The sequence below is a fragment of the Plutella xylostella genome, chromosome Z (genome assembly GCF_932276165.1).
Source record: "Plutella xylostella chromosome Z, ilPluXylo3.1, whole genome shotgun sequence".
NCBI classification, from domain to species: Eukaryota; Metazoa; Arthropoda; class Insecta; order Lepidoptera; family Plutellidae; genus Plutella; species Plutella xylostella.
The window spans coordinates 1,676,811-1,695,085 of NC_064012.1; the positions used below are offsets into that span (position 1 = coordinate 1,676,811).

Consider the following 18,275-nt stretch of genomic DNA (forward strand, 5'->3'; position numbering starts at 1 on the left):
GCGCAACGCAGTGGGACTTTAGGTTAACAATAATAAATTAACAATTACTTGTCCGACGGTATTTGAATGGGGAAATAATGGGACAGGAGGTATAAAAGGAAATGGAAGTGAGGAGGAAGATGGGACGGGATAGGGGCATGGGACGAAAAGCAAGCAGAGGGAAGGGCAGCATGGGAGTTCATAGAAGTAAGGGGAATGGAGGGAGCGGAGGTAGGGGATAGAGATAGTTGGAAAAGGGAGAGTCACATAAATACACAGTCACAGCAAATTTCATGGCACATAAGATACATGGTAATTAAAATACACATAAAATTATTTATTGCACATAAAAGAAATAAGTACACGTCGAACATAACACAACAGCAATAGCACAATATAATAGCATTTTTGACCATGAGTGGTAAATCTTTCGATGATGCTTCAAAACAGCATTGCTCAGTTCAGCCCCCATTACCCTACATTGTAATATCTCTACCAACTATATGAATGAAGACAATGAACCCGGTGATATGGAAAATGAAACTAAGCTATTCTTGCACGGCTGTTGTCTTGAGTGTTGTGGATCTGGCCGTTTTAGCAATAACTAAAATAATACATTTTAACAAAAACGTATACATTTCTTTGAAAATTTATCCGTAACTACGTATATTACTTAAATTAATTTGACCATTCACATGAGTTTAATTTTATTAAGTAGGTACAATGAATGCAACATGAATTGCTCTCACTATTGCTAAAACAGCCAGATTTGGGACGCAGGAGTCGCTTGCTGGCATGTAGCATCTTTACCTCAATGCATATAACTATTTGTAAGAAATAGTCATATCCACTAAGGCACCGAGCTTTAATATTTCGTAGGACGTCAGGTTCCTAATCTTCCGTGTAGAGTTCTGGTAATGTTTAGTTTCTTGGTAGTGCAGTCGCAATTGTAGGTTTTAGCCTTTGTATCTATACTTTTCAGATAATAGATATACAAGAGAAAAACCTAAAATTAAGGAACATTTTGCAATAAAGGCGACGACGCGAGGCGATATTTCATGTCATACAGCTTACTTACTAGTTTAACATTACACATATTTACTAGTTTAAATATACACATAATATTAAAAACCGTATACAATATTGTACAATAGGTAAATAAAAATAATGTATAATTTTTATGTTTTAACAATCGTATACACTCTATGCTAATCAGATTTAATATCAATCCAACAAATCACAACTCTCTAACCAAGCCAACCAACCATCTCTTCCAAATACTGACCCAAGTACTCCGTCATATCGTCGGGCGGCACGGGCATGTTGAACTCGGCCATCATGTCGTACAGCTCCCGTAGATACTCGAGCCGGTCCTCGAGCTGAGCCACTCGGCCCTCCAGGTCTTCTAACATGAAGTGGAACGCCACCAGCTCGGCTGCAGTCTCCGGCTCCTTGTCTATGTCCTCTCTGACGGCCTTGATGCCGGACACGATCTCTTCTATGCACTCGTGGCCGATCCTGGGGAGGGTTAGTTGTGAGGGTTTGTAAAAAATTTAGGTTTTGTATGGTGAAGGTGGAAATAATCTTTTAGACACAATAATCTTTACAGTAGTTATACACAAAATCATTATAGTGCCGGGTATCTAATGTGGACTAACGCACACCATCTTTTGGTCAAACGGAAAACAATGTTGTCTACAGGGACCAACCAACTTAGCTTGGTGAGGAATGCCGAGGGCAGAGTTTTATTTTGTCAATAGGACGAACGCCTATGTCCAGCACTAAATAAGCTATTATAATATTGACTATAGATTAAAACAACAACAAAAACTCAAACATAAAATGCAACTTACTCAGGAGTAACATTCGTGATGACGTCGAGCAGGCGGCGCGGCTGCGGCCGGAACAGCTCTTGGAAGGGAACCAGGCTCAGGAACAGCAGGCCCAAGGGTTGGTAGCTCACCAGCTCTTCGATCTGATCCATTTGCCTGATGTACTGCTCCGCCAGGGCCCTGAACACAGCTAAGTCCCTCTCCCGACGGATCTCCTCCACATCTTTCTCGTGGGCATCTCTAAAGTTCTCCATGAACCCTTGCATGCGACCCAGGAATACGCCCACAGACTCGTAAGCCAGCTTTATGGACAGCGGGATGAACTCAATGTCGTCTAGAAGCTGCTTGTCTTGCTGCATCAGGAAGTAGAGGTTCGGGGCCACTCCGGCGGACCAGTCCACCTGCTTGCCCATGATCGTGGGCTGCACGAATATCTGTAGACCCTCGTCGTTCAGGTAGTTGCGGAAAGTTCTCACGAACTCGTCCCAGTAGCTGGTGATCTTGTCCATGTACTCGGATATGACTTTCTCGCTCGGGTTGAGTTCCACTTCGCCGGTCGGGAGCACGTATGCGTCCACTTGGAACAACGCCCACTGGAAGAGTGACGGCGTTTGAATAATGGGATTGCCAGGTAAACACATGATAAAATCAAGGCAGAACAAACACCTATTGAACACGTCTTGCGAAATTATGCATGATCTTATCAAACCGCCGCGAGCAATGGGCCGTCAACAAAGGTAACCAGATTTTACATAATGTGAATAATGAAGGGTGCTGTAAATAGCGCGCCGCGGATATCGTATTTGCATTTCAAAAGCGCTCCAGGCTCCAGTGACGCAACACACAAGTCTAGAAATCTGAGCCAGATTAAATTTTCCCCCATTATTGATCCAGGGATTACAAGGGTCAGTCCATCAAATGCTTTTATTCCATTAAAGAATTTATGAACCTAAAAATTGCTCAGAAATATGATGTTCTGATCTAAATAAATACTTTATTATTGTTTTGTTGGTTAGTTAATTATAAGCTTAATATTATTGATTTAAGAGTTATGAATAAGAACCTAGTATTATTGTGAAATTGGTTCCTACTAGCTTTAAGGGAATTTGCAGTGCCCACTATGGGTATCAAGTTGTAAGTACTATATTATTTTAAGATCATTAATGTACACTTGATGGCAATAAAATATAAAAAAAAAAAAAAAAAAAAAAAAAAAAAAATGCATGTCCATTTCAAATAATTTGCAAAGCACAAAGGGATGCAGACAGGAGGGAAACTTTTTTTATCCAACATCAAGCAAGTACTTAATAATGTGACCAGCAGAGCAGACAGTAGGTACATCATAAAACCCCGCTGGTTTTAATATAGACACGATCATTTAATTCGCTTTAACAATCGCAGCTTTTTGGCTTCATGAATAAAGTCAAGTTCACATTAGCAAGAGTACCCCACCAATAGGTAACGATGAGAGGTAAAGGTATAAGAGGATTAAAAGATTTGTCTGATGTCTACAATTATTATCCATAAGTATAGTCTAGACAGCTTTAAAGACGGGATTACCGCAAATTGAGATTATGTACACAATCAGACAGTATTGATATTGATTTGATTGGACCATGATTGGTCTAATCAAATCAATATTATCAAATCGATACCACAGGGCGCCAGCATAAAATTACATAATGAGTTTCAACGCACAAAAGCTTAAGCTCGCGAGCTTCGCTTCGAATTAAAACATCTCTTGGTCACAAAATAAAAAAAATCAAACATATACATACCTAAATATTTTTGAAATAAAAGTTATTTGTGTCTAGCGAAAACGGTCGTGAAACATTTGACAGAAAATGTATGCAAAACGCCTGAAAACTTCTTTTATTTTTTGTAAACACTGGCTAATTCTCTGAGGTCCAGACTCCAGACAGTAAACATAGCAATGTATATAGACAGAGTGACCTTCGATCTCGCCCCGGGGGTTCGCATGGAGGGATTAAGGGGAGAGGGTGTTGCCCAGCAGCACAGATTCACAGACAGACCCAATACGCATAAATATTATATACACAGTGATCGGCGTCGATCATCGATCGAGCCGAACGCAGCCTCGGAAATGCACCGAGGCTTTCCGACATTTTGATGGGAAAATCAATACATTATGTACAGAAGAGTCCATAAATAAATATGTAAGTTAGCATTATTTTGTCTTGTACTGTACCTTGTCTACATATAAATTTAAAAACAACTTTATAAGCGTGTGTGAAGATTGGTTTTGACAAGGTTCAAAAGTGTGCCTATTAATATTTATTTTTGAATTCTAGTGTACAATAACAGAAGTAGCTAAGTGAGAGTTAAGTATAAGTCGCAAGCATAATTGTATATTAGGGAAGAGAGAATGTATAATCACTCTCTAATAAATAGTTTAGATATCGCCAGGAAACAAAATATGTTAATAATATAGTTAATAATTTATTTTGTTATACATTCACGAGCAATGAAAAAGTTCCAGTGATATATGGAACGGCAATGGCATGTGGAGCTTTTCCAAACAAATCTGCTCAATAGTGTATTATTATAAAACTAGCTGCTCCCGCGAGCTTCGCTTCGCCTTAAAAAGTTTTCCCGTGGGAACTCCGGGATAAAAAGTAGCCTATGTTCTTTCCCAGGGTCTAGACCATGGATGCACAGACCGCGGCCCGCGGGCCGCATGCGGCCCGCCGATCGAATACTGGTGGCCCGCCGACAGCAAAAATTATTGTCGTACATTCAAATAATATTTAATTCTAAAAAAATATGTTCGAAAAGTACTCAATCACAGGCAATTCAAACAGTTCCTTGATGACATCGAAACTGAATATAGAGATTTATTGTATTATACAGAAGAACGATTTCTTAATTTAATAAGTAGAAGAAATTGGAATTTTTCTGGCAAAAAAGCAAAGGGATTCCAGGAACTTAAAAATCCTGATCAATGCACTAAGAAATTGTCAATATTCAAAACGACCAAGATTTACGCAACAAATTCAACGAAAGAAAATTGCTGCTTACCGCTGGATTGATAAAACACATACAAAGAGTTGCGTATAAACTCTGCTCTGAAATTTGTACCTATATATGTGAACATACCTTTTCAATACTAAATCGACAAAAAATCGAAACCGCCTTGCAAACGAATGTTTGGAAGCAGTTTTACATGTAAATTTCAGCCAAATAAATAAAAAAACGATTGTAAGCACTATTCAGTGCCACGATTCTCGCAAAATAAATCAATTCTTTTTCAATTTGAACATCATTATCAATTCTTTATTGTCTTTAATTACGAGCTATACTTCTGGCGGCCCGCCATCAGTTCATAATTTGTCCGAGTGGCCCCTAGTCTTGATAAGTCTGTGCATCCCTGGTCTAGACCGTATGTATACCAAATTTCATTCAAATCCGTTCAGTAGTTTTGGCGTGAAAGAGTAACAGACAGACACAGTTACTTTCGCATTTATAATATTAGTTAAGAAGTTAGGATGTATGGATGGGGACGTTCGTGACTTTACCTACAGCAACTACGTACGTAGTTATGACTATAACTCAAAAGGTTTCGCAATTTTATTACTAAAATTGCAGTGTAGACGTAAAAACAAACAAACCAATAGACATGACAGATCTAATTCACCTTTAAATTTTAGTAAGTATCATGATAATCATCAGCTCTTGGTGGTGTTCCAACAAATAAGAAATTATGAATTTTGTATGGGCATTTTTAAATTTTGACAGATGAAATAGGAGGAAATTTATAGTTTTCTAAGTATCAATATTTCATGAAATTTCAATTAAATCCTCGTCTCGCCTCGCTTTGTCGATGGAAACCCACCTTCAGTTGTCGACTACTGTAATACTGTACCCTTCAGGCTCCATCAAAATCCACAATACAAAATTCATCGACCAGATCAGGACGGATGTCAATCAATGTCAAATTGAAAATTCATACAAAAGTCATGTCATATCGTGAACACAGCGACTGAATTTTCAATATGGCTTTTACATACTGGCCATGAATGGACCAATCCAGGCCAAACGCACCAATGTCAATGTACTAATTTGCATCCCTTTTATTTATTGGAAATATTATTTTTTTTTCAATTGAAAGTTTGGTCTAGATTAGCCCACCATGTAAATTCATATACTTAACGTAAGGTAAGGGTGAAAATGGATTACGACCTGAGATCGCCTCGCAACAGACATTGATCATCAAGCGTCACTAGCTGCCAAATTTATTCCATAACTTACTCTAAACTAGCTGCTAAATTTATTTCAACCCCATATAGTCCACCGCTAAATTAAAGGTGAGCGTCCATCTATCGGTATCGTAGGTCATCAATGTATAGAGAAACGGCGTCGGCAATGCCAATTTGAGTAGACACACAACTTGTATTAATTTATATACAAATAATACTGAATGCCTCGCGTCCGTTGCATACGATTCCGAAAGGTGGGCCTCGAGCCTTAAACAATTGAAAATAAAACAATTGAATCAACTCACCTGGCAAGTATCAGTGTCTCTCGGCACCGCCTCCAAGACCTGGTCTACTGCGGTGCCCTGCAGCAAGCTGAGCTCAGGAGTGAAGCCGTAGTGGACCCTCAGCAGACCCGCTAACATGTAGTTGGACCTCCGCGTCAGACGGTACAGCATATAGTTGGTCATGTAGTCCACGAGCTTGATGAAGCTGCAAGGGTTACGGAAGATTAGTATAATAAAATAATAAATAAATAATTTATTCCAAAAAAGCTTAAATCTAATTACAAAATTGGATCTGTGCCTGAACAAGGCCAGAGACCTGTACATCAGGCATCAGCGCTCCTCCAATAGAATTATAATAACAAAGCTGTGTATATGTAAGTACTGACTATTATTAAAATTAAAATAAAATCAATTAACTTAAAAATAAAATTAATTAATTTAAAAATAAATAAATTAAATGAAAGAATCATACAAACTTTACTTAAGTAAAGATAGTCTTATATAAAGTATAGGAAAGACAGTTATAAATAAATTCAAATTAAAAGTTGATATAAATATGAAATAGCAAAATGTTGAATTGTAAGATAAAGAAGAAGGACCGTACCTGGTTAATATATCACAAGTATAAGTACAGAACAGTGCACGAGAGCTCACTAAAATGGCGGCCATATGTAGAACCCCCATGATTAAAGGGTAAGAGAGTAGTCGAAGCGACTGCATGATGCAGAAGGCGAATACCGAATGACCGGCTCCATCACGGTGCCCCGTTATATAGCCGGCCCAAGCCTCCCCCTCCCGCGCCTCACCCCTTACCTCCAAGGGGTTGAACATTGTCTTCTGCGCATGTCCACGCCCTCGAATTAAACTGTAACGTCTATGACGCAAATGTACAAGCTACCATTTCATGCAAACTGAACACTGATTGAAACATTATACATAAACTTTACGTACCAAGCCAAACGTTCGCAGTACTTCCGCTTATTCGCTTTCTCAGTGTAAGACATTCCGCCAGTGGGCCTACCACGGATGACCTGGAACGGTGGTATGTTCCTATCGTCGTAGATAAACCCTTGTAGATAAAGCGCCGCGTGGCAAGCCGCCGTGACTAAATCCAAGACTACTGAGCGGTATTCCGTAAGCGTTTCACGCATAATTTCCACGCGCTTCATCTGTAAGTTTTAACTACAGTTAGTTAAGGTCGGCAAAAGCAGCGAATGCTCGTTGCAATGTTTCAATTAAATTCCCTAATTGATATTCACTCACCACTATGGGGTGGCAAGGGTGGCAGAGATGGGTGGCCTAGAGCACAGTCGAAAATAACCAGCTAGATTTCGCCGGTGAACTAATTAATCCCTATGTGCTAGGGCGAGGGTCCTTTTGATAACTCTCCCGACCCTATCTGTCTGGATTTGCTTACCACAATAAACGCATAACACACTGGTAATATAATATTGTACATATGCATCCGCAAACTTTCCGTCTGACCCTTTTCAAAACAAAAACAAGACTGATGTTTGATGCCTGCAACCCCTGTTGCATAGCTATAGGTACCTATAGAACTTGAGGGTCTGAGTCTGAGGCAGAAATTTGCACGATTGTACATGTAGAACCTACATACCATGTCTATACCATACTTAATGCCCTCGCGAGTAATGATTATGTTAAAATGATATTTGGAACGGCAATGGCAGTAAGTGGAACTTTTTCATTGTTTGGATTGTATTAGCAAGTACCCAGTTACTTTAAATAAATATACAAACCTGCAGTTCAATGAAATAGAAGAAAGCTGTATCCATGTCTATTGTCACATCGGCAAAACTCTTCATGTACATTTCACAACACATCGCCTGAATATTCAGCAGAGCCTTCCCAAGCACCGGAGTCAGTGTGAAAAGGTTCTTAGCCAATTTATTGCGCATTTTGCTGAACTTTCTAAACAATATAGACTTCCTCCATACGTAGAAGGCTTTCCAGTAACGGTAAACATTGAAGAACTTTATCTGAAAGGTGAAATGTAATACCTTCCATTAGCTCTCATTAGCGGAGTCTCATTATACTGAAAATATCACCTGAATAAGTAATCTAATACAACCCCCGTGGGCGTAATTGAAATAAATTCAAAGAATCTCTCCAAGAAGCCATGATATCCATCAATACCCATTACCGATAGTCTTTTGTTAACATGTCTAGATGTCCGCCGGTCTGGCGCCTAATAATTGCATCTCTCTGATGTCTGGATAAATAAGACCTGAATAGCAGCTGATTAGGTAATTTGAGACGACTAATGGAAGCAATTTCTAAGAAACCTTGCGTCGCCATCATATCGATCAATATCCCATGGTCTTTTGTATGCAGGTCTATTAGGTACTTGGAGCGTCGCTCTGGCGCCTAGGTATCATTTTATATTTCTCTAGATTCTGTATAAAAATCACTTGAATAGCAGTTGATTGGCATAAATGAACCTGATTCAAGGAAACATGGAGTCGCCATCATATCGATCAATATCCCATGGTCTTTTGTATGCAGGTCTATTATGTACTTGGAGCGTCGCTCTGGCGCCTAGGTATCATTTTACATTTCTCTCGATTCTGTATAAAAATCACTTGAATAGCAGTTGATTGGCATAAATGAACCTGATTCAAGGAAACATGGAGTCGCCATCATATTCATCAATAATCCATCCTTTTGTTTAGGTACTTTTCTAGTTCTTCGCCAGACTGGCGCCAGAAAGGTGACATATAATACCTTCCATTAGTTTCCATTAGCAGATTCTCATTTTGCTATTCATAACACCTGAATATGAAATCTAATACATATGACCTCCTGTGGGAGTAATTGAAGCAAATTCAAGGAAACCTGGCGTCGCCATCATATCAATCAATATCCCATCCTTTTGTTTAGGTAAAATGTCTTATTTGCCGCCAGACTGGCGCCTTGTTACCTTTCTAGGTATATTAGTAATGAAAGGTGAAACATAATATTTTCCATTAGCTCCCATTAGCAAGGTTTCATTGTTCCTTAAATAACACCTGAATAGAAATCTAACCAGACCTCCCGAGGTCGTGATTGGAGCGGATTGAAAGAATCTTCTCGTCGCCAATATCACATGATCTTTTGTTAACATGTCTAGATACTGAAAGCGTCGGCGTCGGTCTGGCGCGTTATATTTTTATTTTTCTATAGATTCTGATAAATAAGACCTGATTAGCAGCTGAATAGGTAATCTAAGAAGACTGCTAAGTGGGCGTAATGGAATAAATTCAGAGAAACCTCGCTCCATGAAATTGATCAATTTTCCATCCCTTTGTTCACACTAGTCAAGTAGTCCGTCTATGTGGCGCCTAGTGATAACATTTCTATAGATAATGGAACAAATATACCTGAATAGCAGCTGATTAGGACTGCTGCGTCAGTAACTGAAGGTAAGTCTAAGAAACATGGCGCCGCCATCATATCGATCGATATCCCATCATTAGTTTCGATACTTATCTAGTTCTCCGCCAGTCTGTCGTCTAGTGATTATACTTCTATAGAAGAAGTACTTAGTGATTATATTTCTATAGATGGAGGAGAAATCATTCTGAATAGCCAATTTGAAACGACTGCTCTGCGGGATTGATTAAAGTAAATTCAAAGAAAAATCTCGTCGCCATCATATTGAGCGAATAACACAGCCTTGTCGTGCGACGGTCTGGCGCCTAGTAATTGCATCGCTCTAGATTCAAGAGAAGTATACAATACAAACTAATCATAATGCATATAACGTTCAATAGGCTACTTGACTTAAGTATATCAAATTTGGCGCCATAAATGAGCAAGTATTTGCTGTATTATTTATCTTACAAAACCGAAATATATCGATTTCACGAAATAAATGACTGAGATAAATTGAATTACAAAACCAAAAAATACATAAACAAAAATTTATGCTGAAAACGCTATCCGCCATTACGACAGGATATGATGTCAGAAAGGTTGAAAATAACTAATGTCACTCTGACATTTTATATATTCTCTTCGTTGTCATTAGTTTAAGTCAAATGATAGTTTTCTACCCTTGTGACGTCACAAAGTGATAATTTATAAACAAATATGGCTGACACCTGTAACAATCACCAAAACCACTAGAGGTCAATCATGTCTGGACCACATATTTATAAGATCCCAGTGCTCTTCTACTGCTCTAGTTTATAGGACTGATGTGACAGATCACTCTATGACAATGCTTGGTCTGGTTACAAAGAAATTAAATGTGCAATCTATTAAACGTAAAAGATTGATAAGGGATTATTTGATTGATTATTATTATGAAACAATAGGCTATGTCTGAAAAAATTTAACAACGCTCATAATTTTTCTAATGATAGGAATAACCCTCCGTATCATCCTGAAAAATCTCAGATTTTTCCTATGCGTCAGTAATTTTATAAAAATAAAAACATTTCAAGTTTCACAAAACGGGGATATGATGGCATTTCAGGACTTTTTCCATCATATCCCCGTTTTGTGAATCTTAAAATGTTTTTATTTTTATAAAATCTGAAAAATCTGAGATTTTTTTAGGATGATACGGAGGGTTATTCCTATCATCAGAAAAATTATGAGCGTTGTTTAATTTTTTCAGACATAGCCTATTAAAGTGGCCCTAAATAACACCGACTGGAATGAACTCTATAACCAAAATGATGTGAACGATGCTGTAAAAATATTCACTGAGGTTTTGACGAATATCGTTGAAAAACACACATGAATGGTAGTTATCAGTCGCTCGAAATTAAATTTGACTCCATGGATTACTCCAGGCTTAATGAGGTGTATAAGACATCGTGATCGTCTACATAACAAAGCCAGAAAAAGTCCAAATAATCCAACCTCCAGATAACATACAAGAGATATCGAAAATTCTGCAACAAATTACTTCGAAAAATTAAAACAGAATATGAATCTAAACAATTAAAGGACAGTTGCGGTCAACCTAAAAAACTATGGAAAGCAGTTAAAGAAATCTGCAATCTGTCTCTCTCGAGCAAATAAAGAACCGGCTGAGTTATTGAACATAACAGGTACATCTACCCTTGCCCAATTTCTTAGATTATGTGATGATTTTTTTACTAATGTTGGACTAGATTTGGCTAATAATACTCTGGGCACTTTGGGTACCACTGAAAATGAGCTTGCTTCTTCAATCAAAGTTGGTAACTGCAGTTCAATAGATTCATCCTCTACATGAACGACATCCATTCGCTAGCCGTTACAAATGCAGATTTATAATGTTATGCTGACGATACTGCAATCATTTTTCATGGTAACTCGTGGGACCAAACCTTTGCAAATGCTGAAGCTGGTATGGAATTGGTGGCAAAATGGCTGCAGACTAACCTACTAACCCTAAATACCAATAAAATCAAATATCTGGCATTTCGAATTTACTCAGGCTTCGCAAACTCCTTCGAACAAAAAAATAAAAGTAAATATCTGTAACCATACTGACTCCATGTGTGTTTGTGAGGGAATAGCGAATGTCAAAGAGATTAAATACCTTGGTGTTATAATAGATGAAAAGTTAAACTTTCAGTCACATATCAACACACTGTCTGCCAGAATCAGAAGGATTATGTACCCATTTTTAAGCACCTCAGACATGTAGCTACCCTGGAACTACTGAGAACCATATACTTTGCTCTGTGTCAATCCATAAAACAAGTTTGATAGCAGCCGAAAGAGCACAACGTTCTGTCTTAAAGGTATTACTGAAAAAGCTGTGTCGATATTCCAGAAAAACGCTCTATGAGGAAATGGCAGTTCTAAGTGTACGTAAGTTATTTATTTTAAAATCCTTCACAATTGCATACACTAGCTGACACTGTAAACTCAAATAATTACGTAGACATTCTAGAGAAACGTGAGTTTAAAATTCATTTGCCTAAAATGAAAGCGGCTTTTGCCAGGCGTTTAGCAAACTTTATAACAGCTCACATATTTAATAAAATCGCCAGGCAATGTAATATCAAACATTTATCCATTAGAGAAGCCAAAGTGGTAGTCCTGCGCTGGTTGACCGAATCATCCTACTTCAATGCAGAGAACCTGTTTATGTGCGTTTATTAATCATTTGTATATATTATATTATTCTTATTTTATATTTGTATCTATGTATTCTATATGTTATATATATTTCAATTTTGGCATAGGTCATTATTTTTATTTTTATATGCATGCCTAAATAAGTTTAATACAAAAAATCTTTTGATTTTGCGTCCTGCGTGACAAACTGTGTTTTACGGCTTGTTTTTGTGTAAGTTCGAACCTGATTTCTCACGATACAGGTGTTACCAAGTGTGAGGATCACAGTAACACATAAAGATTTTTTCATTTTCACACCGTTTTCGCCTGTTTATGAAAGTAGAACTTTTAAGTTAAAGATTTGCAAGGTCCAAAAAACTTATGGAGTATTTTTTTTTGTCTAATAAAGCAATTGTTAATCATATTAGACTTTCTTTAAAAAAGAGTCAAGTAGCCTATTATTTTTATTTATTATATACCTAATGAAATTTTCTCGGTAAGTACCGATAACACGGGCGGAAAAGAAAATAAAACCAGTAATAATGACGTCGTCCTACTATCTCGGTGTATGATCTATTATATAATATGGCAGATCTATCTAAGGGTCGGCGCTCACTGCCGGCAAGGTATGGCATGGCACGGAAGGTTGTATAGTGGCATTCCGCGGCGTTCAGTGGCATGCCATGGCATCCTGGTGAAAGCCCAGCCACTCTGGCTTCCATCAGTTTTGCTCCGCGCGTATTCGAAGCTAAGTTTCACTCTTATTTCAACTAGCTAGCAATCATAATTACTCGACCCCAAAGTGACCCATACTCCTCGCGGGATGTCATGGCGCGCCGTGGCATCCCTTGGAATGAAACAGCAAGACATGTCATGCCATGTCTGCGACACGTCGCGGCTTCGTGGCATCGAAATAAAGTAACTTGAATTCTAAACTGATTGAAATAAGATTCAAAATAACTTCATTAGTAATAAAAACCTCTGCCCTGCCATGCCATACCGTGCCGGCAGTGAGCGCCGGCCCTAAGTATACTCCCAACGTCCCGCAACTAATGTAGGTTTAACCTTTCATCATATTCAATGTATTCACTTCATCATACGCACATCGACTAAGTTTAAAAGGATTTAAACACTTACCTCGGTTAGTTTGACGAAGATGTTGTACTCTTGCTCCCACGCATCTAGCTTAGTGAAGACCATTTCGTTGGTGTAGTGAGTGACGCCGCACGGACTGAGCGTGAAGTAGTTGTGTTTGTCGATTTGGTCGTATGGGACCACCCTGCGAATTGAAGATTAGTGTTAATACTCCGATTCATCAGGTATGTGATCTTACACTAATTACCGCTAACGGACCCAAACCAAAGTTAAGTTAAACTAACTTTTTTATTACCTACCTACCTGCTTGACTTTTTAGTATGAAGTTAAGATTCGTTTATTGCGATTTTCTCAAATTTTACAAGGACAATACAATAAGCTCTTCTGTAAAATCCATAAAAACTGTGTGTGTGCCCAAAACCTTTTATAATTTAGAGTTCCGTAGTCTACTAGGAACCCTAGTTTCGTCATGTATGTCTGTCTGTCTGTCCTGGCTCGTTCTCCGCCCTTTCGAGATATATACCTACTGATAATCCTAAAATCGGTTTTTAAAATTATTGAAAAAATATTATCCTTTAAAGCGAAACGTTAATTTGAAAAAAAAACAACTTACCCCATCGTGTGGGGTATCGTTAAATAGGTATCTTTAAATACAACAAATATATATATATATACTTATTAATACAAAAGTTAAAATTAGAGCGTCCCCCCCCCCTTAACATTTGAAATACTATTACAATAATTCTGAAAAAAAAATATGTGCTTTATACCTTCATTTTCAACGAAAACTATAGCGAACTCTGTATCCTACATAGTTATTTTTATACAACTCTACCAACTTATGATGTGCACTTAATTATGTTTTTTTTTAATGTCAAGCAATCGGCCCATCTTATGGCTACGGAACCCTTTTATGTGCGTGTCCGACACGCTCTTAGCCGGTTTTTTTTTAATTTTACTACCAATTTACTAGTCACAAAGTTGCCTACGCCACATGAAACAAAATGAATACATATTTATTATATGTCTGTGATGAATACTCACTTAAGATAGTACGGAGTGAAGTACACATTCTCTGGGGGCACGACATATATCATGTATATGAACCCTTGCTCAGGGTGCCTTCTCATTTCAGCTATAACTTCATTCTGGGAGGCCACGATCGGTTTGATCTTTAGGGGGTCCTCTGTTGGACACTCCTCTTCAATAAGTACCACTTTTGATTTAGTCTGTTTCTTTTTGTCTAAGAAAGAGTTAACTTTATGTAAGTACCTAATTAGAATATTTGAAATACCTACGTAACAATTAAAAAATAGTCTGTAGATATGATTGTGATGTTAAATCTGTTTTTTAATGTAATAAAAGTTGTACAATTAGTTAGTTAAGTAAAATGATAGTTACTTTCGTCGACTTTCAGTGGCTCTAACTGCAGTCTCGACGGTTTGACTTCTCTTTTGAACCTCTCCTCTTGCGCTGCCGCAAACCCAGTCTAAAGTACATACATAGATCTTACTATAATGTGTATAAATACTAAATACATACAGTTACTAGTTCGTTACCACGTGGAATAGCAAAGAAATTACTTTTCTAAAAGATTTTTTTTTGGGATTTTGAGGAAATACGTGTTGTTAGCGCCCCTGTCTAGGTACTTATCATCATCAGGCCGGAGTCGACCACTTCTGGGCTCAAAAGTGTAGTGGTTAAGTTTGGAAAAATACTAGTAATATTTATGCGGAATTTGCAGATGAAAAACATCTTTTTTTTATTTTATGGAAAAATAATAATAACCACCGAAATACGTACCAGCGGCTCGGGTTCCTCTTTTGTGTATTCAATTTTTTCCAGTAATTTTCTGTGTGGTAGATGAAAGGGAATAACGCGCGGTTTCCTAAAAATTGTTTGAAAAAATTTGAACGGGGACCAAAGTTTTTTTTTTAGGATTAATTTATCTGTCGTAATAATTTATTAATTACGGTATTAGATGGTGGAAATATTCTTACCTTGAGTAATGTGTTGGAACTTTAAAGACATTTCTTTGTAAAACTTCTATCGCTGGTAAACTAGCCATGGAGCTTCGCTTTCTACCATCGGCTGCCATGATGAGCTAGGACGCAATAACAATGTGAAATTATTTTTTAACCAATACGTGCAACTTACCTACTTTGTTCTCTGATTGACGTCGATACTAAATTACACTCGCGATTGATCAATATTGTATCGCGGCTGGTATTGAACGACAGACGGATTTCGGAAAAGTGTGATGGCAGAGCTCAGACCTCTTTATATATAGGGCTGGTGCCAGGCCGCGGGTCGGGACCCCTGCGCGCGCTACCCCGGGGCGGCCTGGCCCCTACGCGCTTTCAACAGGTACATAGAACAAAGAGAAATCTGCCCGCCCCCGCGCCGCTTCTAGAAATAGAACCTACTGGAGGCTGGGAGGGGGCGCGCGCAACCCCCTGCGCACCTGCCCACCTGTAACTAGGCAGGGCAACTGCTGTGAGGTCGATTTACATACGACAAATGGCGCCACTTTAGTTTACGAACTTTCCGGGCGCTGCTGCGCTATCGATTTTATCTCGTTGCACTTTGTTAACTTACGGAGTGGATGATAGCTCACAATCGTTAGATTTTTGAACAGCTAGAATAATAGCATAATATTTAGAACTACGCGGACTACTGTAGTTTACCGCGCTCTATTGCGACTTTATTAAGCTGTTGCAAATTCACAACTATTACAAGAAATCAGCTCATGCTGAAATCTTTTGACCAAGAGCGTCGTCGCTCACTACCCCGTCTACGCATAGATCATAGCTACGTCGGTTCAGGCCGACTAGAACTTTTGTTTGTACCTAACCGAAAAATAGGGGTGTTGAAAAGTGAACCGATTTAAAAGCGATTCTGCTTGGATGCGAAGCAAAGATCAAATCTACTAAACAAATTGTGAAACCTATAACATTTTAGTATAAATAAGTACATACCTACTGTAACATAGCATAGACATAAAAAAACGATTTTCATTCAGTTTTGTGTACTTACTTACCTACCTAATGAGGATTTAGCGGATATAAATTGATATTTTTAAGCAGGTTTGAATTAATCAAAACATGTAAGTACAGTATGCTTTGATTTAAAGTCCAAAACTGCCAAATTTTTGAATAAGTCTGAGCTAGAAAAACAGTAACTAGCTTAATTAGATCAGAGTCTACAGTTTAAAATTATTGGAATCTATTAACTACTTTGAAATTATAATACTCTCATAACATATTTTTTTGTTGCAATGCAAGCCACCACCATATTCAAATACAGGCAACTCTGATTACATACATTATTGTTTTGAGTTCCTTATGTTTCATTATCATAGTTGGACTACCCACAAGAGTTAACTTGAGACCTGGGCTGATGACAGAATAACATCTACAGGATGTCCCTGCCAATGCCTCATGTCCTTCATTGAGCAGGTATTGCTGGATCAGGTGCTGTGCTTACTCACCTTAGTGGCATGATGCATGATCTGGCACTAAGATTACATACATTGAGCCAACCAGAGAAGCCAAGTGACTCTAACAAGGTTGTGGTCTGGTGAAAATGCTGTTGCTTACCTGAGACATGCCTGTACCTATAACTGGATAATTCATTCCAGTGGGAGTACCTACCTACTTAACAACCTTCATGAGTTAACTAGCCTAGCCTTTTTCAGCCTTTAAAAGATTTTCAGTGAGAAATGTTTTAAAGCAGAAAAATGCTTAGTGCATTTTCTGCCAGTCAACCTGCAGGAGATTCAAGGAGCAGAAAGTAATGGAGTGCAAAAGGAGTGCAAGAAAGTAAAGTAGTTAAAGTACCTATTTATTTACATGAAGTAATATAAAATTATCTTACATAGACTCCATAATATAGAAATTCCCACAACAGGAGAAAGGGTCAGCCATGTGATTATGTCAAACTGTTTGAATACAGTTTGTTAATGATTTAAAACAAAAATGTTATTCCATATCTTCAGTATTTAAGGTGCTTACCTACTTCTGGCCGGTGGTACCGACATCGACACTGTGGCATCGCGGTTTTCCACTGCGTCGCCCGCGCCGGTGGCGACACATGCACACGGCTGCAATTCATGTTCGACACACAACCGCGCCCGTACTGCGTACCGATTACCGAGTATACCGACAGAGTTTCTTACTAATCCTACTACCCTGGCGACAGCAACTGCGCAGGCCCCGGTCAATACCGATGCCGACCAACGGCGGCGGCAGCGCCAGCGGCGGCGGCGAGTGGAAAAGCGAGCCGTACATTCTCATACACTTTGTTTTTCCTGCGCGCTGTGCTGTTGCCGGCCAATGGAAAATTTGAATGTATGCCGTGCGACGGATATAAGATATATTGTACAATGTACTTACTTACATACAAGTATTTTATTTAAGGCTATACTTAATTCTAACTTCTGTAAAGTGGAGTTTCGGTTTCGGGCGATTACCATACGTTCAAAACTTACATACCTGTCTGCAGTTTAGCCAATAATTTCACTGGTCACAAACTTCAATCGTTTTAGTAGATTTTTAATAAATTTGTTAGTTTCGAAATGAAAATGGAAACTCTGTTGAACTGGGAAATGAAAATCAATACACCATTTTCGTCAAACGTCAATAACAATAACAACGAGAGTTTATTTACTTTCTCTGTGGTACATAGAGTAGATTAATCTCAGAATAATGGCTAAAAAGCGTGCTGGGTTTTTGATTCCATATCTGATCAGAATGCCTTCGCGTAGGTAGTAGGTACCATGTTAGTTTGAACTACCTTATAACAAC

The 18,275-nt window shown here is 38.4% G+C and overlaps 1 protein-coding gene across 1 annotated transcript in view; it reads right to left on the reverse strand.

Annotated features, from left to right (window-relative positions):
• Positions 1 to 15,921, reverse strand: part of LOC105382715 (dynein axonemal heavy chain 6) — a 72,404-nt gene extending 56,483 nt beyond the window's left edge. Inside the window, exons 1-10 of the mRNA XM_048632418.1 lie at positions 15,471 to 15,921; positions 15,274 to 15,358; positions 14,872 to 14,959; positions 14,515 to 14,713; positions 13,513 to 13,654; positions 8,073 to 8,312; positions 7,264 to 7,481; positions 6,334 to 6,517; positions 1,833 to 2,404; positions 1,265 to 1,497 (exon numbers count right to left, since the gene is read on the reverse strand). Coding sequence (XP_048488375.1) covers positions 1,265 to 1,497; positions 1,833 to 2,404; positions 6,334 to 6,517; positions 7,264 to 7,481; positions 8,073 to 8,312; positions 13,513 to 13,654; positions 14,515 to 14,713; positions 14,872 to 14,959; positions 15,274 to 15,358; positions 15,471 to 15,568 — 2,059 coding nt within the window. The 5' untranslated portion in view covers positions 15,569 to 15,921. The remainder of the gene's footprint in view (positions 1 to 1,264; positions 1,498 to 1,832; positions 2,405 to 6,333; positions 6,518 to 7,263; positions 7,482 to 8,072; positions 8,313 to 13,512; positions 13,655 to 14,514; positions 14,714 to 14,871; positions 14,960 to 15,273; positions 15,359 to 15,470) is intronic.
• Positions 15,922 to 18,275: the final 2,354 nt, after the last annotated feature.